General features: G+C 33.3%; 2 protein-coding genes across 2 annotated transcripts; both read left to right on the top strand.

The window, feature by feature from the left end:
• Window positions 1–8,485: 8,485 nt before the first annotated feature.
• On the top strand, window positions 8,486–9,609 carry LOC140891566 (protein PHOSPHATE-INDUCED 1-like). Its single transcript, XM_073300125.1, has one exon. The coding sequence runs from the start codon at window positions 8,551–8,553 to the stop codon at window positions 9,496–9,498; it is 948 nt and encodes a 315-aa protein (XP_073156226.1). The 5' UTR covers window positions 8,486–8,550; the 3' UTR covers window positions 9,499–9,609.
• A 4,748-nt stretch (window positions 9,610–14,357) lies between these two features.
• LOC140884719 (protein PHOSPHATE-INDUCED 1-like) lies at window positions 14,358–15,490 on the top strand. Its single transcript, XM_073291566.1, has one exon. The coding sequence runs from the start codon at window positions 14,455–14,457 to the stop codon at window positions 15,403–15,405; it is 951 nt and encodes a 316-aa protein (XP_073147667.1). The 5' UTR covers window positions 14,358–14,454; the 3' UTR covers window positions 15,406–15,490.
• The last annotated feature ends 216 nt before the right edge of the window (window positions 15,491–15,706 follow it).

Genomic DNA, 15,706 nt, shown 5'->3' on the forward strand with positions numbered 1-15,706 from the left:
ATTGTCATTTTAATGAAGAAATATTCCCAGTGTTAGGGGGAGAAAAGAAACACATCGAAAAAGAAATCACATGGTATGTACCATCATTGTTACATTTGGATCCAAGGACCAAACAATGTGAAAAAGATGTACAGCAAATTGTACATTTGCAAAGAATAGCAAATCAAATGCCAGATGCATTTGCAGACACAAAAGGGGTGACAAAATCATATATACATGCTGTAAATGCCCCAGCTCGAATTGAAATTCCAAAGAAACATATTGAAGACACTCATGATGTCATTAAACGCCTGAAGCGTGGAAGGCCAGTCCGTTCCAAGGATAAAAATCCTCGGAAAAGAAAAGGCATAGAGAAGCACGATGATCATAAAATAGAAAATGGTGTTCCAGAAGAAACACCTGATGATGAAAATGTTCTGTCAGAACCACAAACTGACGAGAATCGTGAAATCTCTATCAATTATATTAATACTGGAAAAATATGGAACCGAAAAGACATAAAAGATATTGATGAGATATTTTCTTATAATGTGGCTTGTGACATCATAAATAAAAATGAGGATCATGAACCAAAATCTTTTGGTGAATGTAAAACTCGTCATGATTGGGTCAAATGGAAAGATGTCATCCAGGTTGAATTGGATTCGCTGAATAAACGTAATGTTTTTGGACCTATAGTCCTCACACCTAAAGGTGTAAAATCTGTTGGATACAAATGGGTTTTTATTCGAAAGCGAAATGAGAAAAATGAAATAGTCAGATATAAAGCTAGACTTGTTGCACAAGGTTTTTCTCAAAGGCCTGGAATTGATTATGAAGAACGTATTCTCCTGTTATGGATGCAATTACGTTTCGATATTTGATTAGTTTGGCAGTGTCTGAAAATTTGGAAATGTGTCTTATGGATGTTGTTACAGCTTACTTATATGGATCACTTGATAGTGATATATACATGAAAATCTCTGAAGGATTTAAGATGCCTGAAGCACAAAGTTCAAAACCCAGAGAATTTTATTCTGTAAAATTGCAAAGATCATTATATGGGTTGAAGCAATCAGGCCGAATGTGGTATAATCGGCTAAGTGATCACTTGATGAAAAAGGGATATGTAAATGATCCAATATGCCCTTGTGTTTTCATCAAGAAAACAACATCCGGATGTGTAATTATTGCTGTATATGTTGATGATTTAAACATCATTGGAACGAATAAATAAATTCAAGAAGTTATTATGTACTTGAAAGAAGAATTTGAAATGAAGGATCTTGGAAAAACCAAGTACTGTCTGGGTTTGCAAATCGAACAAAAAGAATGTGAAATTTTTGTTCACCAGGCAAATTATACAGAAAAGATCCTTAAACGTTTTAATATGGATAAATCAAATCCATTAAGTACTCCAATGGTTGTAAGATCATTAAACATAGAAAAGGATCCATTCCGTCCATGTGAGGATGATGAAGTTATTCTTGGTCCAGAAGTACCATATTTAAGTGTCATTGGTGCCCTTATGTATCTTGCAAATTGCACTAGACCTGATATATCTTTTGCTGTAAATTTATTGGCAAGATTCAGTTCATATCCAACAAAGAGGCACTGGAACAGAATTAAACATATATTCCGTTATCTACGAGGAACGACAGATTTGGGACTTTTGTACTCAAAAGACACCAATCAAAGTATCATTGGTTATGCTGATGCTGGATATTTATCTGATCCACATAAAGCACGTTCCCAAACCGGATATGTATTTACTCGTGGAGGCACTGCAATTTCTTGGCGTTCACAGAAACAAACACTCGTAACAACTTCATCAAATTAGGCCGAGATTATTGCATTACATGAAGCAAGTCGTGAATGTGTGTGGTTAAAATCAATGACACAACATATCCAAACTTCTTGTGGATTATCAGTAGACAAGAAGCATGTGACGTTGTATGAAGTCAATGCTGCATGTATTTCTCAAATGAAAGAAGGATACATGAAAAGTGATAGAACCAAACATATCCCCCCAAAGTTCTTTGCCTACACTCAAGAGCTTGAGAAGAATAAAGATATTGATATCTGTTACATTCAATCAAGTGAGAACTCATCAGATCTCTTCACAAAGGCACTTCCCACGACGATATTCAGAAGGCATATATACAACATTGGGATGCGCAATCTACGGAATATGTGAAGAATCACTCATATTAACATGAGGGAGAGTTTACGTGGCTGCACTCTTTTTTCCTTGCTATGGTTTTTATCCCACTGGGTTTTTCCTAGTAAGGTTTTTAACGAGGCAGCATAAAATACGTAATAAAGACAATCATCATATGACGATCATCATCACAAGGGGGAGTGTTGAAAATATATTATATTATATTAGAATTGTTGAAAATTGAGTTGTATTATTTTGAAAATTAGTGTGTGATGATGTAGATGATGATGATTTAATTTTTGGACTAATCTCCCATTGAGATCTATAAATATGTCTCTCCATTTGTGTAGAAAAACACAATTTGAGAGAATAAATTTAAAGTGTGGAGTTTGAGAATATTTTGAGTTTTTGAGTTTTATAAATTTTACTTTTCACAACAGTATTAATGTTTTTATTTCCCTGACATGTTAGCAAGTGCGGGCACATTTTTAAAGGTAAAGGGTTTACCTTCATAAAAAAAATATTAGAAAAATAAGCATAATCCTATGTTTTTGTGTTATTATATGCTTCCAATGTGCCCACAAACAAGCCGCCATTATTCAAACACACAGAAGAAAAAAATATGTGGTTTTCTTAAGGGTGAATTGGTGTTCAGTCCCTAAATCCAAAATCAAATTAAAAAGCAGTTTCTTGTCAAAAAAAATTTTTTTGCACTCTCTGGGCTTACATTATTTTTCTCGGATAAAATTAAGTACAAAACATTGAAAATATGGTACAAATACATGATATTTGAGCACTAATTGTTCAAGATCGAGTACAAAAAATACAATTTTGAGTATAAAATCTAAACATCTTTATTAATGTGAACTTGCAACATGTGTTTGAGTACTCAAAAATCATATATTTATACCAGATCTAACACATTGAGTACTCAAAAATCACATATGAGTACCATATTTTCAATGTTTTGTACCGATTTTCATCCAAATAAGATAAATGTGTTATTAATATCAATATTTTTTAGTACTCAAAAATCATATATTTATACTAGATCTAACGCATTTGATACTCAAATATCATGTATTTGTACCATATTTTTCATGTTTTGTACCAAATTTCTTCCGAAACAAAACATGTGAGCCCAGGGAGTTTAAACAAAGTTTTTTTTCTGACAGGAACTAATTACTAATTTAAATTTAGATTCGGGGACTGATTACCAATTTACTGTTTTCTTAATTATTGGGGGGAAGAAACTGACAAAGAACCATAATGGCCGATGACTATTTGGGGAAAACAAGAGGCTCGATCCGTCGGTAAATCTTAAAATATGTTTAATTTGATTAATTTGATTCTTGTTTCAAATTTTTAAAAGAAAAAAATTGTCACGAGTTTAATTATTTTATATATTAAAATGAATTCATGAATAGTGTTTAGGTACTTTTGGGTTTAGTAGTTGTCTAGAGTTACTTTTGCTCGATGATTAATTCTTGATTTTAAATCAAGAGCGATTAATACCAATTTAATTATTATTTGAAGAAGATGGTGCATCGCGAAGAAGATACATCATCGAAATTAGATCCCCCATCAAACCCTTCTCTGGAAATTGTTCCAGTCAGTGTCCAACCTGAACCACTGACAGTTGTTGCTCTGGGAGAACTGGGCAATGAAATCGATATTGAAAATCTGCCAGATTTTTTAGTGTTGAACAAAGTATTCCCAGCACCAGTCACAGCTCGAAGGTCAACGCGACAAGAAGGTTATAACCCCGACTTCATGTAGTAACCCAGTTTTATTTTATAAGATTAAGTGGTTAAATATCATTAAGGATTGATTAAGGACTTAATCAGGATTAGGCAGGGGCGGAGCCAAGATCACGCAAGAGGGGGGGGCCAGCCAACGAAGAAGAAACTGAAAGCGTAAAAACAGACGGATAGATTTTTTATTTTTGATTTTTTTTTAAAGAGAGATATTATTAGAAATTAAAAAAAAAAAAAACAAGAGAGGGGGACTAAACCCAAACCTTTCTAAAGATCTAAACAATTAAATAAGTTTCGAGTAAGTTCTGATATAAGAAAGTTGTCGAACATGATCCAAATGCTCAAATTGGATTTTTAATTGCAGCATCTCATGTTCTGCAAAATTTTTTGGATAAAACTTAGTAGATAAAACGAGATTCATTGCATTTAATTTTCTGCAAGTTTATTTAACACTATCTACTCTATCTTTATCAATTAAATTACATTATGATTCATGAATATTGTAAAAATACATTGTTATCCACAAATATTTTCAACCAATTATTCAACAGATAGAAATAGTCAAACAAAATAATCAAAGACCCAAAAATTAACAATGCTAATTTCATTTGTTACAATAAATTTTAGTATTTCTAACATTGATATCAAATATGTTGTCTCATCATTAAATAAAACAAAGATTTAAAAAATAAATAAAGAAAAGAATTAAGAAATATATGCTCTCAAGAAACCAAAACCTAATTTTTTTAGAAAAAAATGATTTAAAATACACGATATGAAGAAAACAAAATACACAAAAAACCTAAAATCATTTACGAAATGTCCTTAAATATTTTTTAAGCTAAAACGACCTTAAATCTTAATTGAATGTTGTGTGTCACTGTGTTGGTTGGGTACTCGAAAGATTCGAAGAAAAAAAATGAATCAAATATCCCATAAAATAGAGATGAAGCGAAGATGTTCGGATCAAGCGAAGATGTTCGGAAGCCAAGGGTGTGATCGGAACGTCTGAACGTGAGATCGGAACGTCCGATCGAGTTAGGCCATGCGCACTTGTGACGTGCCGTTGATGTTTAAACACATAGCTGCATGCATGGGATTGGAACTTCTGAAGTAGCTAGGGATCGGAGCTTCCGATCATGGCAGTTTGGAACGTGGCATACATGCGAAGATCGAAACGTCCGATCGGATTTCGGAACGTCCGATCTCCGTCTATAAATAGGGGATTTGAAATTTAGAAATTTGCACCAATTTGATATTCTTTCCCTCTTTTTTAGTAGTGTTAGGGGCAGTTCTAGCCATCTGGGTGGAGTCCGGAAGGTAGCGAGGCGTCTCCGGAGTCGTATCGGAGTTGTGCCCAAGTTCAAGGGCTATCGACATCAGCGGGCCGACGACAGACGCATGTATAGTCTGAGATTCCTATTAGAATGGGGAGTATCTATTAGCTTAATTAAAACTTTTAGATCAGTAATAGTGATACTTGGTAATCTTGACTTGTAGTGTTGGACTGTAGATGCTGAGACATCTAGGATTATTATTAAGTTACATAAGTACTGACTAAGATAGCTAGTGTTTATGCATGTTTATGTGTTGCATATTGTATGTCATGATACATGTTATTGCTTTACTATATTATGATGCATGTGCATAGGTCATATTGAATCTGTATCTTCTTCGGGATAAGCCAGTATAGTAGGGTCGCTCAGCCCTTGTTTGGATGGATGGTATCAAAATTTGTTTGTCAAATCATTGAATCTCCTTCAAGCTTCATAGAATGGTTATGAGTATTGTTGGGCAAACCTTGTAAATACATGTCGATCATCCATCTCCTAGTATCTCATAAATAGAAAAATAAAAAAATTAAACAAAAGAAAAGAAAAAATATATATAAATAAAATAAATTACAAAAACAGGTATATTTTTATTTTTATTTTTTTAAAAAAAATGTATAGTCTCAAACAAGCAATTTATTCTAATATTAAATATATTAATTCTCGGCAACGACGCCAAAAACTTGACAAAATATTCGGTTGGAAATAAATCTAGCAAGCGGAGTAGGTCAAGTTATAGTAAATAAATGACGAGTTCAAGTATTGATCCCACAGAGACTAATATTTAATTACTAGAATTTTAACTACTTAACTTAATCTATACAAAATAGATAAAGATAGAGGTAATAAATCCAATTAATTATTAAATTCTTGCACAATCACGACGAAATCCCCTAAATTAATTATCAATCTATTTTTAGAATTAATAGTCCTATATAAAGCTAACAATCAACTATTTCTAATTGAGTGTAATTAGATTTACATGCAATAAATGGAGATTTCCAGTTTTCACCTAAAACCGCATACTTAAATCGAATACTATTTCTAGTCGGTTTAACCATATGTTGATTGACGTCTTTGAAGCTATCTTTAATCAATCTTCTTTTGATTCGTGATTAATCAACAAACATGTGATTAGGTGATCAAGTTATTCACAAGAAATATTAAACCAATATCAATCAATAATTGAAATCAAGGAAAATAATCTCTTGAAAATAAACATAATATCAAACAAATATTGTTTGGCCCTATCGTGATCTTAATCTAAAAAAATTATTTCATAAGAACAAAACAAAGAAATAAATCAATGTTTGAAATCATGAAAATAAAGATCTTGGTAGGAATAAGAAAATCTCAGTGTGGTTGACGCGATTTCTCCTTGAAGTCGTTCTTCAGCTCTTAAGCCCTAGCCGTCAACTTTGGTTGTCAAAAGTCTGAACGAATCCCCAAAATCTGATAAATCTTTTTCAAGAGTCCGCCCGATACAAAATTCTTCTCGCTATCACGCTCGAGCGGCCAAAAATGCCCGCTCGAGCGCATAGTTCTCTATTTTGTGATTTTAAAAATCGTCGGACTCGCTCGAGCGGGTAAAAGTTACCGCTAGCTCGAGCGCAAAAGTTTCTGTCCAGATTTTTATTTCTTCACCGAGCGGATAAAAGTTGCGACTCTAGCGCATTACTTTCTTGGGGTCCCTTTTATGCGCTTGAGCGGATAAAAGTTGCGGCTCGGGCGCATTACTTTCTGCCAAATTCCGCCGATTCTTCTTTATACCTTCAATTTAACCAGGAAATAAGAGGAGTAGGCCGAATGCATGAATATCAAAGAAATCAAGAAAGAATGATCCTAATGACGTAGAAAACCATGCAAAATGGACTCACAACAATCACAAAATAACAAATAAAATGACACTTATCAGGTGTCATCTAGATTAATGTATTTTTTTTAAAAAAAAAGGCTAACTGAAATATTAACTTCGATAAATTGGAATTATTAGATAAATATTAAGATGAACAAAAAAAATTAGATATTTAAACAAAAAATAAAATAGTTGTCTAAGCTCCATTTAGACAATCGATGACCGTCAGCCTACCACGAGATAAAAAAATTCTATATCATCCTCAAGAAAAAGAAAATACCTCAAATGTGACCTCAGTTCTGTGATCGGGGATTGTTTCCTATGATGACATCAACGAAGGGAGTTCATTTCAACCTTCCTATACAGGCATTACCCTCATGATAGATCTAAGGGTCCTTATTTATCAATACATGCGGGGTCCACTAAAAAATAATGGATCCCATATTTATTGATAAATGTCCACCGTTAGATCTACCTCAAGGCAGTGCCTGTATAGGTAAGATCTAACTTACCAAGGAAGGGATAGGCTTAAGACAATGTATTTTTCATACACGACTAGCTTTTTCAAACATTGACCAAATTATTAGTTTTTATTATATATCATCTCGCAAAAGACATACTGATGAAATGATTTTAGTAGGGGTGTTCATTGACCAGTTCGATTCGATTTTCGGTTTTTGATTTTAAAAATATATAATTCAATATTCGAACCATTTTTCTTCGATTGAGTTCGGTTATTTCTGTCGGTTAATTCGATTTTGATACTGTTATTTTAATTAATATTATAAATATATTTTAAAATATAATATGTTATCTTTTTACATGATTTCTTTGCAAAAATTTTAAATTCAAATTTCAAATGACTTAAATAAACAACAATCAACTAAAAATTATTAAAAATTCACTAGATATCATCTCATAAAATATATAATATAAATAAATATATAAATAAAATTATTAATTTAATGAAATTTCGGTTTTTTTCGATCGGTTCGGGTTTAACATATATAATCCAAAATCGAACTAAATAAATTTCGGTTTTAACATTTATATCCGAATTTTAAATTTCGATTTTCGATTCGATTTGGTGTTCGATTTTTTCGATTTAAATTTTCGATTTTTTCAGTTTTATTCAAAGTTTGAACACACCTAGATTTTAGTGAAAATGAAGAATAGAAATGAAAGAAAATAAAATTTCGGCCGTCATAATAATTACACAATTTGATGGAGGATGCTAACTCATAACCGAAGACAGCTGAACCACAACGGATACCCTCATTATTACACTCCTAATCAAAACCGCGTAGTCTCCCATTCTCCGCAATTTCCTTCCACAAAATAAACCAATATAAATACTCCACTCCACCTTAGTTCATCGTCTAATTTCAATTCCAATTCCAATTCCAATCACAATCACCTAAATCTACTGATCAGATTCTTTCCTCTTAAATAAATAGTACTCAAAAGATGGCATTATCTCACCGTTTCTTGAATGTTAATAATCTTCTACTTGTATTGGCTCTGTTTTCTGCACTATTTGATGTGTGTTTTGCTGCCAGATCAATTCTTTTGACGCAAAACCAGCTTCTTCGTTATCACAATGGTGCTCTTTTGCAAGGCACAATCTCTGTGAATCTCATATGGTACGGCAATTTCAAGCCGTCCCAAAGGGCTATTGTTTCCGACTTCATCTCCTCCTTGTCCAGTACACCAACCAACGTCGCTCCCTCGGTGGCCACATGGTGGAATGGCTTCATCGACAAATACTACCGCCTCGCCAATTCCAAGAACAACCCATCTCTCCACTTGGGCAAACAATTGCTGGACGATAATTACTCCCTCGGCAAATCTCTATCCGACAAACACATCGTGCAGCTCGCGTCAATGGGAGAGCAGATGAACGCCATCAACGTTGTTTTGACGGCTTCCGATGTCACCGTCGCCGGGTTCTGCGTGAACAGGTGCGGAACACACGGATCCAAGAGCTCTATCTTGAAGGGGAAGAATCACAAGTTCGCGTACATTTGGGTTGGCAATTCGGAGACACAGTGCCCCGGCTACTGCGCTTGGCCCTTCCATCAGCCCGTTTACGGCCCGCAGAACCCGCCGTTGATCGCCCCGAACAATGATATCGGCATGGACGGGCTGGTGACTGTTCTATCCGGGCTTTTGGCCGGAACTGCCACGAACCCGTTCGGAAACGGGTTTTACCAAGGCCCGGCTACTGCTCCATTGGAAGCTGCTTCGGCTTGCCCCGGAGTCTACGGGAAAGGGGCCTACCCAGGCTACGCCGGAGACTTGCTGCTGGATCCGACCACCGGCTGTAGCTACAATGCGCATGGTGCCGGTGGCCGGAAATACCTTGTTCCGGCCATATTTGATCCTTCAACTTCTCAATGTTCCACCTTGGTTTAATTGATCGATGCATGAAAATATATTCTTATTAGATATACAATATTTAGTTAGGAGTCGATGAAATGTGATTGGCAGATTATTGTATAAATTCGATTATTTGATTTTTTTTTTTTTTTGAATTTTGAAGAAATACTTTCGTTTTTATTCAATTTATTTTTCCAAAGTTTGTGGCCATAGAATTTAATCGGGAGAAGTTCGAAAAAAAGAAGACGTATGCATGTGTCTTTCGATCATAAAAAGGTTGTCCTAAAATATCACGATACAATCATTTCTGATTGGGGAAAAAAATTAAAATAATTCTCAATGTTACACCTAAATAATTATCCCTGCATCTAGCTAGCTCATGAGAAAAGATCTTTAATTACCTTGCACAATATGATATTGTTGTGCACAGTATCAGATTCAAAATCCATCTTAAAAGAAATTTAATAATAACAAAAGTATATATATATATATATATATATATTACAAACATATATATTTTGAACTCAGCATAATGTGTCACAAAGATGCATTACATGGTGATTAATGTTAGCTTAGTATTACTTTGGCTTCTTTCTTGTGTTGGTTTGAAATACATTTTCAATTACTATTAGTTTAATATTCTCATCTAGTCTGATTTGCATCTCTCACATTCACCAAGAAAGAAACATGGTGGTTGATCATGTAATTGTTTATGAATTAAACTCACAATTTTTAAGGTCCTCGATATATACTGATTTGGAGTAGTTCATGCATCAAGATATCATGCTTATGACCAGAGCTTGGGTTCGAGAGCATCGTGACAAACTTCTCTCCCAACTAAAAAAAACTCTATTGTCAGGCCTGTCGCGTGTGGTGTGTGTATATATATACATGCTATACTTCCCTTGTGTCCATTTTCAAATTTAAATTAATTTGAATATCACGAATATGAATGATATCGTTTTATTAGTCAATTTTGTAAGACATGTTTTCAATCTGACTCGACTCATAAAAAATATAATTTTTATGTAAAAAAATATCTCTTTTCGTTGCGAATATATATAAATTGAATCGACTAATATCTCAAATATAATCATCCGTGAGACTGTCTCGATTGTAGGAGTTCTATACCTTTGAATATTTTAATATAGTTATCTACTCGCTCCATTTTCTATTCAGTAAACAGATAGAAACCGCCTGGCCTCCAACTTGTTAAAAACACTCAAAAAAAAATTGAGAATCTTCATACATATACATACATATACACACACATATATATATATATATATATATATATATATATATATATCTGATTGTTTATGTGTTGAATTTTTTTTGCCTGACATGCATGTTTTCAAGTAAGTGCATGCATGCAATTTTTAAGTCAAGTTCGTGTGCATTTAGCTAAAGGTGCTTAGTTTAATCAAAATAATGGCGTAAAATAAATCTAATGATGGTATAAAAATAAGCTTAATCCTATGTTTTTGTGTTTTGCTTCCAATGTGCCCACAAATAAGTCGCCATTACTCAAACACAGAAAAAAATAATGTATAGTTTTATTAATTATTTGTCGAAGAATCTGACAGAGAACCATAATGGCCGGTGCTTTGTGGGAAAAACGAGAGGCTCGATCCGTCGGTTAATTTTTATAATATTTTTTATTTGATTAATTTAATTATTGTTTTAAAATTTAGAAGAAAAAATTGGTACGAGTTTATTTTGTTAAAATGAATTCATGGACATGGAATCATGAATAGTGTTTAGGTTGACTTAGCTTTTCGGTTTAGTAGTTGTCTAGAATTATTTTTTCTCGATGATTTATTGATTTTAATGAGGATGATGAATATCTAAATCTAGAAAAATTAATACCAATTTAATAATTTAAACCTTCTGACCTATCTATCAAAAAGGAAGGGATATTTATTAATTAGTACTTGTTTGGCTCAACTACATAAGTTATTTTTCAGATTTTTCTTAACATGTTTAAAAAGTTGTATCTGTTAACTATATATAAGTATTTTCTTAAATATTATATTTTAAAAAAAATTATTACATTAATGAAAAATTAATTATTCAAGAATTTTTTCGAGTATGATTGAGTCGATGTCCTAGAATAGACACGCATATATATATAATATATGGTTCGATTTGCTTCTATAAAGCAATTTTTAATTTAAAAAAATTAATCAATGTAACCTTTTTTTAGATAATAAATCAATGTAACTTCAGCACTGATCCATTGAGCGTGTATAAATTCATTGTGCAGGAAAAAAGTACTATCATTTTCGTCATTATGTTTACCTCTTTAGAATTTAGCTAATTCTATATTTTTCAATTTTTTTTTACAACTTTGGTCTTTTTATTGGGAGAGTTCTGGTATGAATATGTGTGACACCGTGCAAGTGAGCGTCATATACTAGAAAAGAACAAAAAAAAAAATTTAGGAAAACAACATATTAAAACTTAAATTTTATAACTTAGAAGAATGAAATTGCACTGAGAGAAAATACTAACCCAAATTAAAAATGCATGTTGTGCTAATATTTGTAGCATGTGCATCGATAATTCTAAGTATCAAACTTTGATGTATATATTGTATTATGGCTCATTTGCATGAATTAAATTTTGGAAATTTAAAAGATTTAGATATAAAGAGAGATAATTATTATTATTCTAAAGAACGTTTCAGTTGATGAACAAATAATGTATGGTATTACTTGATAACATAAGCCTGTTGAGATAAGGATTGCCCTAGTCGAGGCATCGAACTACTCACTTAAAAGAGCTGGCATGATTCTTTTTACCAAGAACAATTAATATATATATATATATTGAGGAATTAATAAAAATTGATGTTTTGCTGGGTTTTGCGTTGAGTTAGAGTTGGCTGCAAACCCAAATCACACGCGTACGTGTCCTCAAGGAAGACACTAGGGATGTAAATAAATCGAGCTAATTCGAGTTTCTTTTATTTAGGTTTGAAAAATATTTTATTCATATTTGAAATTATCGAATTTAAGCTGAATTCGAACATGTTCAAATTTTTTTCGAGTTGAACTCAAACTCAAATTAGATTATTCAATATTTCGCAAGTCATTCACAAGTTTTAGGCTCCGTTTGGACATATATTTATAAAACGTTTTTATAAAAGTATTTTTTAAAAACTTTAGATAAAATATTTTTAAAGTTGTTTTAAGAATAAATATGTGTTTGGAAAACTATTCTATAAAAATATTTTAACATTTCAAAAGTCATGTTTTTCATTTTTGTCTTCCATTATTCCTTGCTAAAAACATCTAAAAACACCTTTCAAATATTCTTCGAAAACTATACTGGTAGAACACTTTTTAAAAAATAGTTTTCAAAAACATTTTATCAAACTTTTACTCAAACACATACTTTAAGTTTTTTTTTTCATTAATAAAACACTAAAAACGTTTTTAAAGTACATGTCCAAACGGAACCTTAATATTTTATTAAAACTAATATATATGATAATATCTTAATAAATATATTGCCAGCGTATATTTTTGAATAGCTCTCATGCACGTAAAATATTTCGAGAGGAGTTCGAAGTCGAGTAAGGATTCGAACCGAATTAATTAGATCGAGTGAAAAATATTTAAATTTTCAAGTTTCGAATCAAAATTTAAAGTTTGATTAATATGCGTGTTTTGAATAACAGTACTATAATATTTATGGGACATTTAATTTGTGATTCATGAACACATAAAACGATATTGGACAATATTTGAGAATTTAATCTATACCAGCAAACCGATAAGAGCCAACTTTGCGATTGAACATATGAAATTGTCATATGATTTTTACTATCATGCGTCTGTCTAGGATTGTTGTTATTAATTATGTGACCTAGCTAGTTTCGATTTGCGATTGTAACTTGATCATGTTTAATTTGTACGTATCAGATCCTAACTAAGTGATTCAAAACTTATCCACTGAATGTAAAAAAAATTTGAAATAATAATATGACAGTCAATGACATATTTGGTTTCAATTATTTTTAATGATAAATTAAGTACGTTGAATAGTTATTTTATCAGAGGCCATTTTGAATTTTAAAATATTATATATATATATATATATATATATATATATATATATATACAATTTTGCTATCATACCCATTCATCATGCCCACCTAATGTGCCCACCATGAGGTGACACTCAACTATTGGATGTGATGAATTGTGCGTCCAATAGTTGAGTGTCACCTCATGGTGGGCACATTAGGTGGGCACAGTGGGTGGATAGGATAGCAAAACTTTCTCTATATATATATGATTATAGCAGGGACCTTTTAATTAACCAATCTTTAATTAATTGGTGAAACATGAGATAAAATTACGATTATATGATAACTCAATTCTTTTTCTTAGCTTCTTATTTACCAAAATGACATAACTTTGTGACCTTTGGTGCCTTTTTATTTACGAAAATTTCACAACCATAAAATTGATGTATTTGTTGTGTTGTAGTGACTATTTATTTATTTATGAAAACACTACATTAATGTATTTTCAAATTTTAAAATATATTTTTTTCGTTTTTTTAATTTAGCTGAAAATAAAAAACCGAGTTCACAAATATGCAATGCATACACGATAATAATATAATATATATATAAATTGAACGTTATGGTCTTACAAAAAGGGGAAATTAAATAAAGAATACAGAATGGGATTGAATCAAGTCAAGGGGAATAATAATAAAGAGCAAAAAAGGCTGGCAACCCCACCGTCAATATATTTATTACACTTGAAGAAGCGAACCGCGTACCTGTCTCTTTCCGCTCACTTTCCTTTGCTGTGCTATGTTTATTAATTATTATTAGTATTACATATGAATATTATGATACTATAAATATGACACTCTTCCCTTCCACAATTCATACCAATTCACTCGCAAGTTTTTCTTCAATCTACTCAGATTCTTGCTCTCTCTTTCATTAATTTCTTCTACATAAATACAATGGGTGGTAATTCTCACCATGTTCAATCTCGTCTTGTTTTGGTTCTGCTGTTTTCGGTGTTGAATATGTGCTTTGCTTCCAGAATTGTTGAGCAACAGCAGAATAATTACCAGCTTCTTCGTTACCACAATGGTGCTCTTTTGCAAGGCACCATCTCCGTCAATCTCATCTGGTACGGCTCTTTCAAGCCTTCCCAAAGGGCCATCGTCTCAGATTTCATCGCCTCCTTGTCGGATTCCTCCGCCGCCACCCCAAACAACCCATCGGTGGCCACTTGGTGGAAGTCCGTCGAGAAATACTACCACCTCGCCAATTCCAAGAACAAACCATCTCTCCGTTTGGGCAAACAGATCCTCGACGACAAATACTCTCTCGGCAAATCTCTCTCCGACAAACAGATCGTCCAGCTGGCATCCAAGGGCGACCAGAAGAACGCCATCAACGTCGTATTGACGGCTTCCGACGTCGCCGTCGCCGGATTCTGCGTGAACAGATGCGGAACCCATGGATCCAAAAGCAGCTCCATCTTGAAGGGGAAGAATCAGAAATTCGCCTACATCTGGGTGGGGAATTCGGAGACACAGTGCCCGGGCTACTGTGCCTGGCCCTTCCACCAGCCCATTTACGGCCCGCAGAACCCGCCTTTGCGTTCCCCCAACAATGATGTGGGAATTGACGGGCTGGTTACTGTTCTATCCGGGCTTTTGGCCGGAACTGCCACGAATCCCTTCGGAAACGGCTTCTACCAAGGCCCGGCTACTGCTCCATTGGAAGCTGCTTCGGCTTGCCCCGGAGTCTACGGCAAAGGGGCCTACCCAGGCTACGCCGGAGACTTGCTGTTGGATCCGACCACCGGCTGTAGCTACAATGCGCATGGTGCCGGTGGCCGGAAATACCTTGTTTCGGCCATATTTGATCCTTCCACCTCCAAATGTTCCACTTTAGTTTGACTCCCATCCTTATATTCATTCATATTTACAAGATCATGTAATTGGTAGAACATTATTATATCATTCAATTCATTTATTTGTTCCATTTTTTCGGAGTTCATATATTAATTCATTCAATCAATATTCGTTATACATTTTTCGAAGTTATATTCCTTGTATTCTTGCGCAAGCAATTTTGCTTCCTAGTCTTGTCCTATAAGTTGTAGAATATGGTACAACAATATGTATATCTATACTTATTTATTACATAAGAGGGTCATAGTATGATCACAAAAAAAATTACAAAAAAATTAAAAACAAA

Source organism: Henckelia pumila, chromosome 1 (assembly GCF_033568475.1).
Source record: "Henckelia pumila isolate YLH828 chromosome 1, ASM3356847v2, whole genome shotgun sequence".
NCBI classification, from domain to species: Eukaryota; Viridiplantae; Streptophyta; class Magnoliopsida; order Lamiales; family Gesneriaceae; genus Henckelia; species Henckelia pumila.